General features: G+C 49.5%; 1 protein-coding gene across 4 annotated transcripts in view; it reads right to left on the bottom strand.

Moving 5' to 3' along the window:
• Positions 1-546: 546 nt before the first annotated feature.
• Positions 547-20,575, bottom strand: part of LOC124230981 (B2 bradykinin receptor) — a 50,411-nt gene continuing 30,382 nt past the window's right edge. Inside the window, exons 1-3 of one of the 4 annotated variants that reach the window (XM_046647582.1) lie at positions 10,907-11,069; positions 4,687-4,794; positions 547-2,049 (exon numbers count right to left, since the gene is read on the bottom strand). In XM_046647582.1, the coding sequence (XP_046503538.1) occupies positions 981-2,039 (1,059 nt within the window). In that variant the 5' untranslated portion in view covers positions 2,040-2,049; positions 4,687-4,794; positions 10,907-11,069 and the 3' untranslated portion in view covers positions 547-980. Of the gene's footprint in view, positions 2,050-4,686; positions 4,795-10,906; positions 11,070-20,575 lie in introns of those variants that run through there. The other 3 variants (XM_046647584.1, XM_046647585.1, XM_046647581.1) reach the window with 3 other exon arrangements.

The following is a 20,575-nucleotide window of genomic DNA, read 5'->3' as shown; positions in this document are numbered from 1 at the left end:
TCCCTGTTGCCACGAGCTCCTTGAAGGCAGACTTTCCAGGTTCACCATTGGGCTCCTGGTAGCAAGAAGAGAGCCGATGCATTCGGTGTTCGGTAGATATTCTTCGGTGGGGACCACACTTTTCTACCTGTGTGTCTCGGTGATGTCTCCACCAGCGCTTCCTCCCTCTCCACGTATCCAGATTCTACGGTGTAAAACTTAGCTCACAGTTTACTCCCTTCACAACGGCTGTCCTGATACCCCAGCAGGACCCCATCCTCTTTCCCTCTGAATACTCAGGGTACAGGATCTGTGGCGTGCTCATGCGATTTATCACTTTCTTTTTTGACACTATAATTATTTAGATCTATGTAAATTCCTTCTGGATAGGATCTCTAGCTTTATCATCTCTGTATTCCCAGCAGTTAACCTAGAAAATTTTGGACAGGCAAGTGGAAATGTGAGAAGAGACCCTTACTGGAAATGTGTATTAGTTTCCTGTTGCTGCTGTAACAAATGACTACAGACTTTATGAGTTAAGACAACACAAATTTATTATGTATGGCTCTGGAGGACAGACATCCCAAATCAATCTCGCTGCACTAAAGCCAAGATGCGAGCGGGGCTGGTTCCTTCCGCAGGCTCCGGAGGAGAATCCATTTCCTTGCCTTTTCCAGCCTCTAGGGGGTGCCTTCCTTGCATCGCTCCAACCTCATGCTTCTGTTGTCACATGGCCTTCTCTGACTCCGCCATTTCTGCTTACCTTTTATAAAGGTCTTTGCGATTACATTGGGCCCACCCAGCTAATCCAGGATAATCTCCCCATTGCAAGATCCTTAGTTTAATTGCACCTGCAAAGTCTCCATTACCAAAAATAAATTCACAGTTTCCAGGGACTACGTCCTGCTTATCTGGGGGGGCCCTTATTCAGCCTACCACCATAGTATTTATTGCATCAGAAATAATTGATAAGGAAGCCAAGCATCTTGGCTCACTGCTGTTTAATTCCGCCAGAAAAGTTGGAGGATTTCTTTCCTGTGGGATGAGGACATTGGAGTAAGACTTCTAGGGGTGCATTGTTTATAAAGTTCCCACACCTTGGTCCTGAAAAGCTGGCCCACAAAGACATAAATCACTGGATTCAGGCAGCTGTTGATGAAAGCAAAGAAGTTGGTGCACTGCAGGCCCAGGTCGATGAAGTTCTCCCAGAAGCAGCTTCGGACAGCCCGCACCTGGAACAGGAATTCTAGGAAGGCAAAGAGGTGGTAAGGGGTCCAGCAGACCAGGAAGGTAGCCACGAGCACGAGGATGAGCACCGTGGTCTTGCCATCCGTGGGGCCCCCGTGCCTCGTCCTGCTGACCTCTGTCTGCACTCTCAGAGAGGCCAGGATGTGGTAGTTGAAGAAGATGATGGCAGCCAGCGGCAGGAGGAAGGCCAGCACGTTCAACTCCACGATCCTCGCGAAGTTCCAGGCCTCGTGGGGGAGCCCCAGCACACAGGCAGAGATGTTCAGCTCCGGGACAGTTTTGATGGAGCGGAGTAGGAACGTGGGGACACTCAGGAGGCCCCCCATGACCCAGATGAGCACGCAGATGGCCTGGGCCTGCCGCCGCCGCCGCCGCCTCCTGCTGGCCATGGGGTGCACCAGCACGCAGTAGCGGTCCTGGCTGATGGCCACCACCAGGAAGATGCTGATGAACAAATTGGCCTTGATGACTCCATTGACGACGCGGCAGAGGAGGGCTCCGAAAGGCCAGTGGAACTGGTTCCAGATGTTCTCTGCCCAGAAGGGCAAGCCCAAGACAAACACCAGATCGGAGGCCGCCAGGTTCGCCAGGTAGATTTCTGCCACGTTCAGGCGCCGCCGGGGCAAGAGGAAGACCGACAGCACAAAGAGGTTCCCCCCGAGGCCGCAGAAGCAGATGGCGATGATAAAGGCTGGTAACACTCTGTGCAGCAGGTCCCAGGCTTCCTGAAGGTTGTCACACGATGTGGCATTTGGAGGCAAGAGCTGACTCTGGTTGGAGGACTGGAACTCCAGGAGGGTCCGGGATGCCATCCACAGTGACCTGCAACGAACAGCACGTAGCATAACACGAGAGGCTGCCCCCTACAGCCGGAGGGCCAAATCCAGCCCGCGGCCAGTTTTGGAAAATAAAGTTTTATTGGCACACGGCCACCCCCATTCATTTACGTAGTGTCCACGGCTGCTTGCGTGTTATAAGAGCAGAGTTGAGTAGTTGCAACAGAGACTGCGTGGCCTGCAGAGATGAAAATATTTGCCATCTCTTCCCTTAGAGGAAAAGTTTGCTGACCCCTGGTATAAAGAAAAAGACCAAGGCTTTGGAACCTGAGTTCAAATCCTGACACAACCAGATGGTGTGGGCCACCTAGACCCACTGACTTTTATTTTCCTCTCTGACAATCAGAGCTAACAGCATCCCTCTTGTGTGATTATGGCAGGGACTGGTGATGGTGTCTCTGGAGAGCTTGGCATGGTTGCCTGGCACAGAGGAAGCACTCAATGGAAGGTGCAATTAATCTTATTAACAGCCTTATTATTATCAACAACGGTTTAACAAACATTTAATGAGCACCTACTTGTGCCAGCACATTGCCAGGTGCTGGAGATACAGAGAACAGGACAGAGCAGCCCCCAGCCTGCAGGCGCTCACTGTCTAGAGGGATGCAGACATGGAGGCAGTGGCTGATGACCCAAGATGAAATCAACCAGGGGCTAGGAAGAGGCCTGGCCAGCAGGGAGCTGATCTACTGGGGCTAGGACCAGTAGGGTGGATGGGGCGGGCAATGGTGGATGGTTTAGAGAACGAAAAGGTTCTTGAGCTGGGCTTGAAAAATACAAGTAATGAAAGAATAACTAACATTTATTAAATGGTCTCTATGTTCTAGGCACCATTCTAAGAGTTTTACATTTGCATATTTTTTCATTTAATCTTCTCAACAGCCCTGTGAGGTAGGGCCATTGCAATCACCATTTGATTGATGGGAAAATGGGGCACTGAGAGGCTGAGTTATTTGTCCACGGTCACACAGCAGATTGGTAGCAGAGCCTGGATTCAGACCCAGGCAGTCCTTCTGTTCTGTTCTATTCTGCTGCACGTTTGGTCCCCACTATTGGTAGATGGGTAAACCAGGCTCAGAAGTTAATGACTTGTCTGAGGAGACATAGCTGGTGAGCGACAGGGCCAGTCTGCACTGACCCCAAAGTCCATGCTCATAGCCTCCCAGGTGCCCGCACTGCATTTCAGTGGGAGAGGGATATGGTGGGAAAGAAGCGGACCACGTCTCCCAGCCGTCTAATACCGTGGAGAGATGAGAGCACGTCCTGAACTCGTGGATTTGTGGGCGCCTGCCAGCAATGCCAGCCACAGCCAGCTCAGGGGACACACACAGTCCCGGACACACAGAGTCCCAGACACACAGTGAGCAGCTGCCTGCCCTGTGGGATTTCTGGGGACTCCACCCCTAAAACTCCTCCCCGAACCTGGATGAGTTAATATGTGCAAAGTGCTTAGAATGGGTCCTGGCTCTTCATAAGCACTTGCTCAATGTCAACTACGGTGATCAGTGTTGTTATCGCTTGGTGATGTTCGAGATTCTGTCAACTGGGCAAAGCCTCATTGCATCCAACACAAGATACTGTGTAAGAAAGAGCCAGTCTTGGAAGAGTGTATTTGGGTAAGCGACCTTGGGCAGTCACTTCGTGTCTCCAAGTCTGACTTTCCTCATCCGGGGGAGACGTGAGGACCTTCTTGATGTGATGCTGTCTGTAACTCACTCACTGTGCCATTCCCACCAGGTCTAATTCACCGGTTTCTCCAGTCCTTTATCCACAGAACAAGTATTTACTGAGCACCTGCTCTGTGCCAGGCACAGGTGTTCTGGTGTTTGGGGCACAGCAGTGAATCCAACAAGCAAAAGCCCCTGCCCTCAGGGTGCTTCTGGCCTAGAGAGGAGAGAGTCAACAACAGGGAACACCCTGGATAAATACGTTAGCAGGGGAGGGTAGCAGAGGAGATGGCGGGATGGGATCGGGTCCTAGGTTTATTCTGAAGGTAGTACCACCATGATTTTCAATCGGGTACAGGTCGTGAGAAAGGAGGAGTTGGAAGATGCTGAGATTTTTGGCCTGAGCACCTGGAAATATGAAGTGGCCATCAACTGAATGGAGATTCCAGAGTGAAGATGCAGCAGGGCTTTTTTGCAGGGAAGGAGATCAGGATTCGCTTTTGGACCCGTTGAGGTTGAGATGTCTATTGGACATCAAGTGGGGGTGTCCAGTGGGCAATGAAATATTCACGTCTGGGATTCAGAGACCGAGTGTGAGATAATGATACACCATTGAGAGTTGTAATCACATAGATGGTATTTAAAGCCACAAGACCGGATGAAATCACCAAGGGAGAGTGTAGACGGGGAAGAGAATAAGCTGCTGGGCTTCTAGTTGACAAGTCAGTGGGAAACGTGGGAGATTAAGGGTTGGGAGGCTGTGAAATATTTGTGGCATATGGAGTTCTGACCCAGAGTGTGCCGAGGAGTTAGGACACTCTTGTCACTATTGCAGGGTGTAAACCCACAACGAACTATTCATTTTGTTATTTGGCAATACTTTTAAATTTTGCAATAAGCACTTCTGGCATCAATGAGCTAAAAAGCGAATGTTTAATGAAAATTTAAGTACTGACCTTCTGTTTCTCAAGGAAGTTGATGAGGAATGTGTAAGTTGCACAAAATGTTTGTGGATGTTTAGATCCCTGTGGGGGCCGCAGCGATTTCACCGACCACAGGAAAACCTGAGACACAAAGTGGCCGCTTCAGAAGTTAGTAATTTTAAAAGATGATGCCCTAAGACATCAGTTTCACCCACATAGCTGCAGAAGATGCTGTCAGAGATCACTCTGGGAGGCATGATTTTTCGCTTAGATCGAGCAACTCTTTGTTGAGTTAATCCAGCTCATTTTTAGTTCCAACATATCTTGTGCGTGCATGTTACAGGCTCTTAACATCAGCCCTGATATCAGTTTCCCCACATTGAACCCAGCGTATATGGGGTGAAAACTAAAACTCACCACCCCCTTTCCTGCTTCTCTAGCTCCACTCACGTGTAAATACCTATTTCTGTAAACTTGGACTCCTTGAGCTTTACAACTAAATGGGAGTTACAAATTGTCAAAAGCCCAGGTGGCCTGGAGTTGGAGGCACACTAAAGTTTAGCTAATCATGTGTCCTTGAAGTTCGCCAGGAAAGCCGCTGTCTCAAGAATATTAAGGAGCAGAGGCTTCCCAGACCTCAACTCCTCACTCCCGCCGCTCGAACCCGCCTCAAACAAGAAGATGAGACAACGGCGAAGGATGCCCACCTGCCATCCTCCTATCTCACCCTCCCCCAGCCTTGCTGCAAGCAGCCTCTCAAGGCCAAACGCAGGCTGGTGGGAAAATGCCAAACTGCACAAGCTACATGTTCCCCCCTCCCCTACCCAAAACCCCAAATAAAAATCCCTACCCATTCCTCATCGGGGAGCTAGCAACTTTTGAGGCATGAGCCCTTGCTTTGCTCCCTGTGCCTGGCATAGTAAAAACCTTTCCTCTTCCACTTAAGACTCTGTTCTCGTTATTTGGATTGGCGTCGGGTTCAGAGACCGAACTTTCGGTTGCATGTACAGCAATGGAAGTGATGGCTGATTCAGTGTCACCGCCCTCAGAACTCCACAGACAGTGAAATGGTGCCAGCTAGATATCAGTATCCTCAGATTCTTGAAATAGAAAAATCAGTCAATTCTAGTCGTGACATCAGCTCTTTGACTCCAGTTCAACAGAATCAAAGTGAAGCTTTTGGAAGTTCGTTCTGGTGAAGCGAAATGACGGGCGTTTTGTGAATGCTGCTCCAAATTCAGTTTAAACTGTTCACGTTGGGAATAAATTCGTTATATTTTTGTGAAGAGAACACACATGCACATTTTGGTGGGCAGAGAGTGTCATGGTAACAACAATTTTCTTATTAAATTAAGAGGCTGTTGAAACAGAAATCTACTTTGAACAGGTCACGGTGCAAACGTAATTTGTAATTGCATATAAGTAAGTTTCAATAGTCTACCAATTGAAATGGAAGTTATAGCTGACAAAATTTACAAAATTTTGAAACATAGTTACTGAATTACCAAGAGTTTGTGATGAGATTGATGAAAAATTTTAAAAAAAGACAACTTTAGATGTGTTTTCTTTCTGGCTGCCCATTGTCAATCAATTTTAGAAGATGTTGAGTCTAATTGCCCAAACATGTGATTAAACTGTTTGTTAAAGCGGAGTTCCAGAGTTTTGTTGATTGCGTTCCAAATCCATCGGAAATCTTTAATCAAGGTCTTCAACAAACGAAGTACCAAAATGTGAGCTTTTAAAGCTTTTAGCAGATGCTAATTATTGAAAACAAAGCTTTTATGCAGAAAATAATGGAAATTTATTTCTAAAGAGCAAGGGAGGAAACGATCAAATAAAGAGATGAGGCCTTAAATGGCACACCATTTAATTTTAAAATTCTATCGTGAGCTTTGGAATATCTCAACTCATAGGAAGAATCTTTTCAATTGGATAAATTCTTGTTCTGTGCAGAAATGAGATGAAATTGAGAAAGCCTCTGATTTGCAGCACCTAAATTTGACAAAGCATCCAAAAATTATAAATAGCTACAACTTATTTGAAGAGTTTAATCTGTAAAAATATTCATTTCAGAAAGGAACTAGGGGCCAGCCCAGTGGCACAGCAGTTAAGTGCACACGTTCTGCTTCAGCGGCCTGGAGTTCACCGGTTCAGATCCTGGGGGCAGACATGGCACTGCTTGGCACACCAAGCTGTGGTAGGCGTCTCACATATAAATTAGAGGAAGATGGGCACGGATGTTAGCTCAGGGCCAGTCTTCCTCAGCAAAAAAGAGGTGGACTGGCAGTAGTTAGCTCAGGGCCAGTCTTCCTCAGCAAAAAGAGGAGGATTGGTGGCAGATGTTAGCTCGGGGCTAATCTTCCTCAAAAGAAAAAAAGAAAGAAAGGAACTAGAACTAAGGCATAAAAACAGTACCTGTGAAAATATCTGGGCTGAAATGTTTACATAATTCCACATGCAAAGAATAGGATTTGAGGGTAGACTCTGCTTGGCGGAATTGCTCAGAGGCTAACAGGTACCTCAGCACCTGCACAGGAAACGTTTTCTTAATTAAATAGATTCTGGTCCAAGAGAAGAGTCAACTGAAGGCCTTAATTTAAATTTATTAACCGTAAAGTCTGAAGGAAAAGATTTCAGACAATCATTGGGAACAGTTAATAATAATAAGAACACAACGAAAGAAAAATACATTCTTCAGGAAAATGCCAGTGACATATCCGAGTCAAGTACAAGCCTAAGACACTGACTGTAGCACATGGAGGGGCTTGGTACAAATTATTTGCTTACGTTATAAAATTATTTTTCCTTATGTTATTTTTCAAAGTTCAGTTAATTAACATAAAGAAAGTGTTTTAATATATGTAGGTGTATAGATATATTTAAAGACATGTTTTCTTTTTTTCCGAGGAAGATTAGCCCTGAGCTAACTACTTCCAGTCCTCCTCTTTTTCGCTAAGGAAGCCTGGCCCTGAGCTAACATCGTGCCCGTCTTCCTCTACTTTATATGTGGGACGCCTACCACAGCATGGCGTGCCAAGTGGTGCCATGTCCACAGCCGGGATCTAAACTGGCGAACCCCGGGCCGCCGAGAAGCGGAACATGAGAACTTAACCGCTGCGCCACCGGGCCGGCCCCCGAAGACATGTTTTCTTAAAAATATATTTTGACTAGAACTACTTTATAACTCCATCTATATAATACAACCAGTTTGTTGATGTGTGTGTGTGTATATATATATATGTATGTATATATATGTATATATGTGTGTATATATATATATAGTTAGATACATAATTTTTCTGAAAATAGTTTTTGACTAGAACTGCTTTATAACTCCATCAGTGTAATACAACCCACTTGCATTAAACCACCCAGTTTGTGGTAATTTGTTACAGCCCACAGGAAACCGATACACCCAGCCAGCCTGATTTCTCAGATGCCCGGTGGACCATGCAGGAAGGCCCCTCCTACGACACGCTCTCGTGGGAGCTGCTTCCTGAAATTCCCACCGGGCCTCATGCCGTTGTTTCCTGTGCACAACTCTGCACATGCTGAGGAAGTTCTCTGTGCCGAGGAAAACCCGCACAGCACCTTTGTCTCCGCCCCAGTCATCCCACGCGCTGGGGCTGCAGAGTGAGACCTGATGCTCAGCTCGGACGCTCCAATGTCAGCCACACCTGGGCTCCGCTGGGTCCACGCCTGCGCTGGGCTTTAGGTAACTTGATCCTGACACATGCCTGGGAGGAAGGGTGGGTACCTTTATGCCCATTGTACAGATGAGCAAACTGAGGGGAAGAAGAGTGACGTGACCCGCCCAGGTTCCCCTGGCGAGATGAGCCGGTCCGTTTGTACACAGCTCTTCTTCTAGGCACAGCCCGGAGTCCATTCTCTTTCACAAAGTATGCCGTGACTACAAAGAGAATGGGCCTGGAACTTGGGTTTGCGTCCTGGGGTCACCAAACTCTATAATTCTAGGCAGGTCACGTAACTTCTGTGAGCCTCAGTTTCCTCATCTGTAAAATGGGGACAGTGGTGGCTGCTGCAGAGTCATTGTGAGGCTTGAATGAGACCATGCATGTAAAATCCCGTCCTAGGTTTAAAGCATCCATACGAGGCTTTAATGAGGACCTCCACAATCATAATGACAATAACTATATGGAAATCATGATGAGGGTGATGCTAAAGCGTCTTGGTCCCTCTGAGTGTAGGCAGCCTTGCCTTCACGCGGACCACCCTGGTGTTGTAACGTGAGGTTGGAAAGGACCAGGGAGCCCCTTTTCTCCAGTTCCTGAGCTACAGAACAGTTCAGGGGACCTGGGACCCAGCACGCTAGGAAACTAAGCTGCTAAACTCCAGAAGGCTGAGTTCCAAGAGGGCTTGATTCTTGGCGATGGGATTCTCATTTGTCTCCAGCCTCGGAGATTTTACCCCCTGGAGGTTTAAGAAGGAACTGGAAGAGAGGGGAGGGGGTTCATCGTGGAGGCTGAGAGAGACCACGAATGTGCTCTGCTTTGCCTCCCCCCCGTCCTTCTCCAGGTGTCCTTGACCATGCAAGGGGTGTCCGTGTCCTTTCTGAAATGTGGGTGCCCGGGCAGGAAAGGATGGCTCTTGGGGTGCTGTGAAGGGGGCCCACTCTTGTGTCCTCGTGAGAGACCACAAGGGTCAGCAAGAGGCAGGAGCTGCCCAGGCAGCACCAGGCTAAAGGATGGGCTGCACCCCGGGGCCGAGGGGCTGAAGGGGAGTGGGGCCGGCAGAATAATGGCCTCCAAAGACGTCTACATCCTCGTCCCTGGGACCTGCAAACATGGTACCTTACAAGGCAAAAGGGCCTTTGCAGATGTGGTTTAGTTAAGGATCTTGAGATGGGGAGGTGATCCTGGGTTATGGACGTGGGCACTGTGTCATCACAAGGGTCCTTACATAAGTGGAAGAGGGACGCAGGTGGGTGGAGATGAGAGAGAGATTGCTGGCTTTGAAGATGGAGGAAGGGGCCACCAGTCAAGGAACACAGGCAACCTTGAGAAGGCAGAAAAGGCAAGAAACAGATTCTCCCCTGGGGCTTCCAGAAGGAACACAGCCTGCGGACACCTTCACTTTAGCCCATGAGACTGATTTTGAACTTCTGACCTCCAGAACTGTAAGATAATAACTTTGTGCTATTTTCAGTCACTAAGTTTGTACTAATTTGTTACAAAAGCAACAGGAAACTAATAACAGGGGGTGAGACTTCATCCTGCCCAGGAGATCAGGAACTGCCACCTGTGCCACCAGCAGAGACCCCTGATGTGGCTCGAATCTGGTCAGGCCAGCAGACACTGCCCTCCTTCCCGCTGACCCGGCTGTGGCCATGGCCACTGCAGACACACGCTGTATCTGCTCAAGCTGGGCTTGTTTTTAAAGGGGTTGTTTTCATCAGCTGCTGGCTGTGTTTATACAAAGTTGGCCAGAGAGGACAAATCTTCCTTCGTTGGTTTTTAGTTTTGGCTCTGATATTTGCCTGGCACAGAGTAGGTGCTCAATAAATAGCAGCTATTTACGTTATTAGGAATATTTGATCCCATTTGTAAAACTCAGAGGGGACATTGGGTAAGTCTACTAGAGACGACGATTCTGTAATTTCTACGTGATATTTTTTGAATTCTGCCCATTTTCACATTGGCACCTGCTCCTTGGGACTCAGCGTGACTTTCTTCAACAAACTAGCCTTCTTCAAATTAATTCCAATTTCAACAGTGACGTGATGGTAAAGGCATTTGAAATATAGACACATATTAAAGAATGTCAACCCAGTCCCATAATACGATACTATTTTCAAGCCACAAATAACCCAACCAGTTCTCGGCCTTATGAAATCTCGGGAGCGATCCTGGGGAAACCAATTTGATTTTTATAAATGGAATTTGTGGATTGTAACTGGTCAGGGTCCACACAGAGCTCTGACTGCTGTGTTCAGCCTCTGCATGCTTCTTAGGACCTTGACATGAAGAGCTGCTGGAAACTTCGCTCCCTGTACCACACACTCTCCTTCCTCCTTCTCTTCTGGAAAAACAAAACCCCAAGTAGGCATGGAATACAAGTCTCTTACATTGATTGAGAATTACGTTTTAAAAAAAAATACATTTACAGAAAGCTGAAAATTTGCCAATAGTTAGCTGTGAAAGGAAGCTTTTTTTATTGTTTTTCTGTAAGAGACTTGGAGTCTCTTATAGTTTACTCTCTCGAAAGAGATAAAAAAGGACGGCCATTTACTTACTCAGAAGATGAAAGCGCTCCCGACTCAGGCTGGGATTCCTGATGGCGAGAGCTGCCTTCGGAGGTGTTTTCTGTTGTGAGAAGCACTGTAGAAATGAGGCGGCTTTAAATTGCATAACCTCGGCTCGCTCCAATGAGGTCATCAGAGGGATTACAAAAAGTGAGTCTTTCAGAGGGAGGAAGTGAGCCAGGGTTTTGAAAGGAAAACTGCTTTGTATTTTGGGGCTGGCAGGAGATTATTTCTGCTACCACCTCCTTTGTTACTGTGATAACATCTGGGGAGGCCCGTGATCCCACCCAAGAATGGTACATTGGCCAACGTGCCCTTGAAACACACCTTGGCATCGTTGCATCCCCACAAGCCTCTCGTGTATCAGTGGGACATTGAGCCATGACTTTGTCCCATTCGCTGGGCTTCTGGATGCCTGGGGCTCCACAGCAGCTTTCCTGGGAGCTGACTGGAATGTCCCCTTTTGAATTTTGGTCACGAAGGATACATTGCCAGGAACCCATCAGGCTGGATGAACAAACAGCGAGCTAGGAAAAATTTGACTCATGCAATGTCTAGAGTGGAGTAAGATCAGATGCACTTTTTAATCTTCCCTGGCTGTTCTGAAGCCTGTTTTTGATGTAAGTCTGCATGTGTTAAGTTGAACTACTCAAGCCCTCTTGTTCAGACAGTGAGAAATTTCCTGCTTTCTTTGAGAGTCCTGCCTCAAGATCCTCTAAGCAAATGCCGCTTACCGTTTATCTTTGCTCCTAAAAACTAGGCCGTTTCAAGCTCCCTGCCTGACTGCAGGAGAATGTGTCCCCACCAGGGCTGGAATTCCGGCTTATGGAAAGGTGACGCCCCAAATCGCAGGCCTCGGCTCTCCCTGCACCCTAGTCCTGCGTCTTGATGCTCCATTTGCACCTTTGGGAGTAACCTTGGACCCAATGTGTCTGGAGCACAAAATGTCCCCTTTGTTTTCAGAATCTGTCCTTCTCGTCGCATTTCCCTTTTCTGTCACTGATATCTCAATGGGGACAAACTGCCCTTTCAAATTTTCTAGCAGTTTTCTCCTGTTGCTGGACATCTTACAATTGTGGAGTCAGGGGAAAATAAAAAAGAACACTCCAGGGGCCGGCCCGGTAGTGCAGCGGTTAAGTGCGCACATTCTGCTTTGGCGGCCCAGGGTTTGCCGGTTCAGATCCAAGGTGCAGACGTGGCACTGCTCATCAAGCTATGCTGTGGTCAGCATCCAACGTATAAAGTGGAAGAAGATGGGCACGAATGTTAGCTCAGGGCCAGTCTTCCTCAGCAAAAAAGAAGAGGATTGGCAGCAGATGTTAGCTCAGAGCTAATCTTCCTCAAAAAAAAAAAAAATTTATCTTTGGGGAAAGTCCCTTCATGTCAGGAGATACCGAACGTTTTTAGATATCAGACAAGTGCTTGCCCTTATTTAATCAGAGGAAAGCTCCCAGTCCCCATCTTCCTAATGAGGAATGTAGGCTGGGATCTCGGCTGCCAAACCCTGCCTTTGCAGAAAGCAGTTGGCTTTTTTCCCTTCCATGTGGGTTGAGACAGGCCTGTTTCTGAGAAGTACCTGTTCTGGGAGATGGCTTCCTGCCCAAGTGTGTATTTACTTGCAGGAGATCATGAGCTTGGCTTCTCCTCTCGGGGAAGACAGATGGTGAGAAGTGGCCAGTGCGTGGCAGGGCCACGTGGCTGGGACTGTCAGTGACCTGCATGCCTCTAGTGAGGGCTGAGTAAGCTGGACTTCGGGAAATGACTCTGTGGCAGCCTTGTCAAGGCTGTGGGGGCCCCACACCAGGGGTGGAAAGGAAAGTTATCTTAAGAGAATGGATGTTCTCACTGTTACTTACTGGGATGGGAAATGGAAAGCAGACCTCGGTCCAGGGGAGGAGAGGGTTTCCCGCTGCCTCTGACGCTGTGGGGTGGGGGAGCTAAATCTGGGGGCTGAGGGCCAGGTGAGGGGACCCCGAGTCTATTAAGGGTCAACAGGCCCCTGTGAACGTGGAGAAGATGGGAGGAGGCTGAGGGTGAGACAGGAATAGTCCGCTGTGAGCTGCACTTGGTGAAAGTGCCCTGGGTGCTGGGTGCCTCGCGGGGAGCACGTAGGGAGAACAGACAGCATAGACACAGTTAGAAGGCATGGAGAGGCCACCAGAGGAGGACCCAGGGCTGCCATCTAGACATAGAGGACAGCCTGGCCAGCCGGGTGGGACAGGCCACCCATCGCTGGGATGGTCCTGATTGCTAACGCAGGGGACTCTGGGCTGGCTGGATCCCCAGGTACCAGCAGGCTCGGACTGTGCCCGATGCATACTCACGGGAAGGTGAGCTGGAGTTTGAAGAACCTGGGGACATATGGGTCACAGTCCCCACCGTGGCATGCAGGGTCACACTGAACCCTGGAGTTACTTTGTCCCCTCCCCTTTCTAGTCGTATCTAGCAGGTTCTTCGAGGGGAAAGACCCCGGTGTATTTCATTCAGCACATCTCTACAAACAGTGTTTATAGGCCAAGCATCTTCAGGGTTCTTAGTCCTGACAGCATCTGGAGTCTATATTACCGCCTCCACTCGTAGATGAAGGAAAGAAGACCAACGCGGGCCAATTTCTCACCAGGATTGAAGGCAGCTTCCTAGTTCCAGTCTGGCTGGTGCCCTTTAACCTCTGCTCAAGACTTCCTTCCTATCCTAGGGTTAGACACTCGGGCAACAAACACGTCTATGACAAAGAACGCCAAACCATATCTTGGCTTTCTGACTTTTTTCCTTCAGTCTATCCTTGGCTAGATTAATATCCCAGGAGCACTGGATGTTGTCCCTTCACATGACAACAGCCCAGCCCTTGGAATTCACAGATGCCTCCATGGTCCTGCTGTGACACCCAGAGCTGCCCTCCACCCTGGCTGTTCTGTCCCGGCTGCGAGGGGTGACCCGCAGACTCCCAGGGCTCTGGACTCGCCTCCAGTGAGCTTTTGCAGAAATGCCCTCCCCTCCTCTCTCCGTGCTTAATGCCCACCCATCATTCAAGTCCTGTTGTAACCCTCCGCTCCTCTCTGTTCATCCTTCTACTCTGCAACACGCGGGGAGCCTGTGTGGTGCCAGGCGGGTGCTGGGTGCCAGGGGCAGAGAGAAGAAGGCTCCGTGTCTGCCCTGGGGCTCTCACGCTCTGACAGATGAGGCAGGTGAGCAAGCAAACACGTGCAGCGGAGTGTGACAGACCCCGCCGTAGAAGAGCATGCAGCGTGCAGACTGAGAGGGGGAAGGATGGGGCGAGACTCAGGTGTCAAGATGTAGGGAGATAAAGAGAAAATCCTAAAGGTAGTTTTAACAAAGCACAAACACCTGGAAACCTTATTCGTTTATTTTGTACTTCCTGACTCCCCTGCCAGAAGGTGGGCTTCACCAGGCGAGGGGTTTATCTCTGGATTAGAGTCATATTACCAACTCCTACAACAGGGCTGACACGCTCAATACATATTTGCTGAATGAATTAATAACTATTTATTTCTATATATGAATATCAGTAGTTTGTCTCTATGTCAACACACACGTCCCAAACCCCTTGTGGGTGCCAGCTGTGGGCACTGGGGGACAGGGATAAAGAAAGCCCTGTCTCTGTCCTCCCCTGAGATGCTCTCAGTCCGTCTGAGGACACAGGCAGGCAGACATTCCATGACTGTATGTTGTGGAATGTGAAGTGGCAAGGAGGAGGCAAGGCTCTGTCTGAGTGTGACGACGGAAAGAATTTAATTCTGCTCGAGACAGAGGCTGAGAAGAATTCATGGTGGAGGGATATTTGAACTGGGTTTTGAGAGTTGAATAGGAGTTTGCAAGGCAGGCAAGCTGAGAAAAACATCGTAGGTGGAAGGACCAGCATATGTATTATAAACACACATATGCACGAACGTGTTTCTGGAAGGCTCACTTGGAACTTGGAGGCAGAAAGCCCAGGTTCAAGCCGCAGGCCCCCATCACTCAGCTTGATATGCTCGAGGAACTGAAGAGGCAAGGTCAGAAGGAGTGCCTTGGGCTGCACAGCAGGAGAGGAGGTGGAGAGTGGGCAGGGGCCAGCTCAGACAGAGCCTGGGAGAGCAGCTCCTGGGGTCTGGAGTTTTCTAGGTCCAGAGGCACTGTGGGTTGCAGGAGTTCTAAGGGGTCAGCACCTGTGAAAGCGAAGGGAAGGGAGAAGGATCGGGCCAAGGGAGACACTGAGCTGCAGGGCAGTCTTAAGAGAGGCCTCAGTCGACCTGGGAAGATTCTCAAATGCGATGACTCTTCAAAGCCGTCTGAGCTGGGGCAGGAGGCCTGGGCTTCCCCTTGTCTCAGTCATCAGAGGCAGGATGCCCTGGAAAGGGGCTTGACTTTGGGCGAAGCCACGCCCTCGTCTGGCGGCAGCATTCCTGGCAGCTGGGGTGATAAGTCCTTCATTCCTGAAGGAGCGTCTGGGCGGCGCTCACCTCAACCAGCAGAAACGGGAATCCACGAAAGGTTTTCAAGTGTTTGAGAAGATCGCCTCAGCTCTTGTGTGGCAAATGGATTGAAAGGTTCAAGACTGGAGAGGAGATTGAGACGTGGGTGGATTTGAGCTGCGGCCTGGAGGTGGAAGCAGGGGCGCTGGGTGGCGCAGGCATGTGGGAGGAGGGGAAGGGGGTAAAAACAAAGACGTATCTAGGCTTCTGGCTGAGCAACTGGGTGGAGAAGATGAAGAGAAGATTAAGTTTCAGAAGGAGAGAATGAAACGGGTTGGTTTGGATTTGAGTTGGAGACGTGTGTGAAGCGCCTACATGGGGCTGCCCAGTAGGTAATCGGGTCAGGGACGGTTCCACAGAAGAGAGAGAACGTTTGAGAGTTGTTGGCATAGATGTGTATCAGTCAGGACTCTCCAGAGAAACTGGGCCAATAGGATATCTGTCTATCCATCTATCTGTCCATCCATCCATTTATGTATCTACCTACCTATCATCTATCAGTCTACTATCTAATCTATTCAGATCTATCTAACCATCCATCCATCTATCTACCTATCATCTATCTATCTTTCTATCTATCCTTTATCTATATCTATTTATATCTATCTATATCTATCAATCAAGATATTTATTGCAAGGAATTGGCTCATGTGACGTGGGGACTGGCAAGTCCAAAGTCTGTAGGGCAGGCCAGCAGGCAGGGGTTGGTGCTGCAGTCTCAAGGCAGGATTTCTTCTTCTTCAGTAAACCTCTGTTTTTGCTCTTCAGGCCTTCCGAATGATTGCATGAGGCCCACCCACATTAGCGAGAGCAATCTCCTTGACTTAACGTCAGCTGGTTGTGGATTTTCACCACCTCTACAAAATACCTTCACAGCAGCACCTAGATTTGTGTTTGGTTAAATAACTGGTTACTGGAGCCCAGCCAAGTTGACACATAAACTGACCATCGCAGATGGTATTGAGAGTGATGATCCTGGCTGGGACGAGTTAGGGAACTTTGTAGAGATACAAGAAGGGTGCTTAGAACTGAAGCCAGAGGAACTCCAACATTTAAACTTCAGGGAGAGAAGCAGGCGCTGGGCAAGGAGAGTATGAAGCAGCAGCCAGCGACAAACAGGTTCTGTACCCATCAAGTCCAGGAGACCCCGGGTTAGACAAGCAGAGTGGAGCAGGCCTCTTTCCTGCAGGACTTCTCAGGGCCTTTAATATGCATGTGTGCATTGTGAAGCCCCTCGAGGAAGATGTGGTAGTTGCATTTCTCAGACTCATTTGACCAATCGGGAGCCAGTTTTTTTTTTGAGAAACTTTGGGAAACTCTGCAGAAGTAAATAATGGCACCAAAATAGCTTAAAAGTTGGAAGGTGAGCCCTGAAGCTCTGGAAGAAAATGATGTTAGGACTGAGTTGAAGAGAGAATTCAGGCAACTAATGGGGTGGGGCTGCTGATGGGAGAGAACCCGTTCTCAGAACAAGAGGATCTGTTCTTTCACCATGGAGCGCGAGGATGAGGGTCAGACTGCCCCCAGAGGCCGTTCAGCGGTCAGGAGGTTGGGGTCTCACTGCCTCATCTTCCAGCAGGTGGACAGGTACTTGGTGAAAAAATCTGATTACAAAGCAAGACCCAGGTCCTTAAGGTCTGAGCTGGAAGCTGAGGTGGGCAGGTCTGGGCCGCAGAGCCACCTCGCCAGGGTTGAAGCCCTACTCCATCACGGCTGAGCGGGGTGAACTTGGACCATTCTCCATACCGCCTCCTGGGGCCGTGGTTCCTTAGTCTGTGAAGCTGGCCTCTTCTCAGAGCTGGGGGATCATGGGAGATGATGTGGTGACGTAGCTGGCCCTTGGTCAGCAGCCAGTGTAGCTGTTCTTATTTTATCATTTTGCTGTTGCACAAGACAGTGGTGGTGTCACACAGGAGGGGTTACATAGCTGTCCTCTGGCTCGGCCAGGACTGGAGACCGGAGACAGGCACGCATGGAGTGGGCCACAGAGGGTGACTCAGCGTGGAAGGACGCTCCAGAGGGGCCTTGGAGCCCCGTCTCGGGCCATCTTTCAGGGTTGTCTGTAAACAACCTCCCGCCAAGATGGCGGGGCTGTCTGGAAGCCGGGAGCCAGGCCTGGTGGCTTCTTCTTAACCTAGTCTGAGACTCTGAATCAGCCACCCTTTCGGGGTTTGGAAGGAAGAGAGAAACAGGGTGGCCTGAGCCTGGATCAGCAGAGGCAAAGTGGTTAAAACCAGGACCAGCAGGCCCTGGTGCACACACTCTGGCCCCTAACATCCTCGTGACCTTGGAAGAGGCCTCAGGAGCCTGCTTTTGAAAACTTTAAAATTCAGTAAGATGTAGGCCCTATTCTTCCCTAGGAAACCTTCTATACCAACCAGGGTCTCCAGCCCTCAGGAGATGTGGTTCCCTCACCCATTGCTGGGAAAGGGGTCTGTGTGGACTGCGATGGCAAGCTCAGTGGGGAGCACGTGCTCGGAATTAGGAAAACCCCTGTCTTGGTCTGTTCAGGCTGCCACGTCAGAGGACTGCAGACTGCGTGGCTCACAGCAATGGAAATTTGTTCTTTCCCAGCCCAGGAGGCCAGAAGTCCAAAGTCAAGGTGTCGGCGGGGCTGGTTCCCCCTGGAGATGGTATTGAGAGTGACGATCCTGGCTGGGACGAGTTAGGGAACTTTGTAGAGATACAAGAAGGCTGCTTAGAACTGAAGCCAGAGGAACTCCAACATTTAAACTGGAGGTTCTGAGGGCGACTCTGTTCTCTGTCTGTGTCCTGGCTGCCGGTGGTTCTAGGCAAAGCTTGGTGGCCCTTGGCCTGCAGAAGCATTGCTCCAATCTCTGCCTCCTGTGCCTCTGTGTGTCCTCTCCTCTTCCTATAAGGACCCCTGTCATCGGATTTAGGGCTCACCTTAACCCAGTATGACCTCGTCTTAACCTAATTACTTCTGCAAAGACTCTGTTGCTAAATAAGGTCACATTCTGAGGTTCCAGGTGGATGCGAATTTTGGGGACACTGTTCAACTCATTGGAACACCTTTATCTCACTTAATCTTCACAACACCTGGATCTTTATTTTATAGGTGAAAAACCAGGAACTGAGAGAAGTTAACTGATCTTGTCTGAATTCCCACAGCCAGGAAGTGGCAGAGCTGGGATGTGACCGGGGAACCTGGCTCCAAGCGCGGGGCATCCCCTGTGACGTTACTGCTGCCCTTTATTGTCTACAAAGCCCCTTTCCCGGCGTCATTAGCTCTGGGGGAGAAACGCATATTTATTGTGTTATCTGCCTATTTTACAGGTGAGGAAACTGAGGCCAAAGGCCAGGGGTAGCTGGGAATGAGTAAAGCGGTTTGTCCAGATCACATGGTGAGTGGGTGGCATGGTAGGGACTCAAGTCCGGGCCTCCAAAGTTCTTCGTCTACGATCAAATTTTGTACCTCAGCGTCAGCTAGGTGAAAGAAGTCAGACACAACAGCCGCATATTGTGTGATTCTATCTCTGTGAAATGTCCAGAACAGACCAATCCAGAGACAGAAAGATTAGTGGCTACCAGAGGCTGCGGGGAGGGAGGAATGGGAGGGACTGATAACGGGTGTGGGGTTTCATTTGGGGGTGATGGATGTGTTCCGGAATTAGAGAGACATAGTGGTTGCACAATGCTGGGAATAGACTAAAGGCCACCGGAATGGGTGAACCATATGGCATGTGAATTACGTCTCGACAAGGCTGCTGTTACAAAACCTCAGTGAAAGGTGGCAGCCAGTAGCCTCCGGGAGCCGATTTTGCAGGAAGCGAGTATTCACCAGGCCTAGAAGATGCAGAGTCCGTTTATGGGGGCGGAAACAGCCCGAGCCCAGGCTCGGAAGCTCTTCATGTGAGAAGGCACCTTGAGGGCTATCTTGGTGACAGAACTTGCGTCGTGTGTTAAGGCAGGAACACACCAGGGGCAGCTGGGCTTCCAGAGCACCCTCCTGAAGAACTGTGTGGTCTTAGCAAGTTACTTCCCTCTCGGGGCCTCAGTTTCCTCGTCTGGTGGAACTGGTGGTGCTCTGAGCACCTGCCTGCCTGAGTCCTCGTGAGATCTACTCTACCAAGAGCTCAGTACCGTCTAAGACATGTTCATGGGGCCCCTTTGACCTCAGTGACAAAACCACAGACAAACCATTAAGCTTTCAGCCGTTGCTATTGCCAAACCATGACCTCCTTACTCACCCCTGACCCCCATCCTCCTGCAGCCTGGTTGCTCACATGGCATTCAGTCTGCACCTCCGAAGACCAGGCCCTCACCTGCTCTGGCCAGGGCAGACTCAGGACCCAGGCCCATGGCTTGGTTCTGAGGCCACCAGAGGCACCCCCTGGGCTTCTTCCCATCGCACCAGCCTGCTGGGGCCAAGGAGGGTCAGCAGCAACATGGGCCTCTCCTGTCACCTGGCTGTGGTGGGAGGAGGTGGAAGGGAGGCTCTCCCAGCCTATCTCTGTCTGCCGAGAGCCCTACTCAAATTTCCAGCCAAGTGGCTTCCATCTGGATTGCAGACTTCCTTGCGTCATGCTCACATCTGTGAACAAAGTCCCTCAGATGAGTGAGCTTCGTCTGGCACTCGTGGGAAACTTTCTCCAAGCTCAGGGCCTTGGTGAGGGGTGCAGCCTGGTCGGAAAGTGTGGGCATTGAAGGGAGAATGGAATGTCTGTGGGACTCTGTCCAGGCACTTGTGTCCAATATGGTGGGAGGGTAGAGAATGAGCCAGGGACTAGCGAGAGAGTAGGAGACAAGGCAGGGGCAAGCTCATGGAGGGTCTTGCCAGCCATGTTTACGGAGGTGGAACTTTATCCCAAGAGTGATGGGACACTATTGAAGTTTCCTGTTAGAAAGTGCCATCATCACCCTCACCGTCATCTTCATCACAGCCATTGTCATCACCATTGTCATTACCATCATCATCACCACCATCGTCATCACCATCATGGCAGCTCACACATGTTGAGTACCGACGATGTACCAGGCACTGTGCTAAACACTTTCATACATTAATCCTGTTAACAGTTCTATGAGGTATATGCCATTATTGTCCCCATTTTACAGATGTGAGTGTAGACTCAGAAAGGATATTTGAGACACCCAAGACCACACAGCAAATAAGAGCCCAAGCCAGAACTGGAACTGGAATCCAGGTCTGCCTGCTCCCAAAGCC

Source organism: Equus quagga, chromosome 20 (assembly GCF_021613505.1).
Source record: "Equus quagga isolate Etosha38 chromosome 20, UCLA_HA_Equagga_1.0, whole genome shotgun sequence".
NCBI lineage: Eukaryota > Metazoa > Chordata > Mammalia > Perissodactyla > Equidae > Equus > Equus quagga.
The sequence above is the reverse complement of the archived record's forward strand: the minus strand, read 5'-3'. Positions and strand labels throughout refer to the sequence as shown.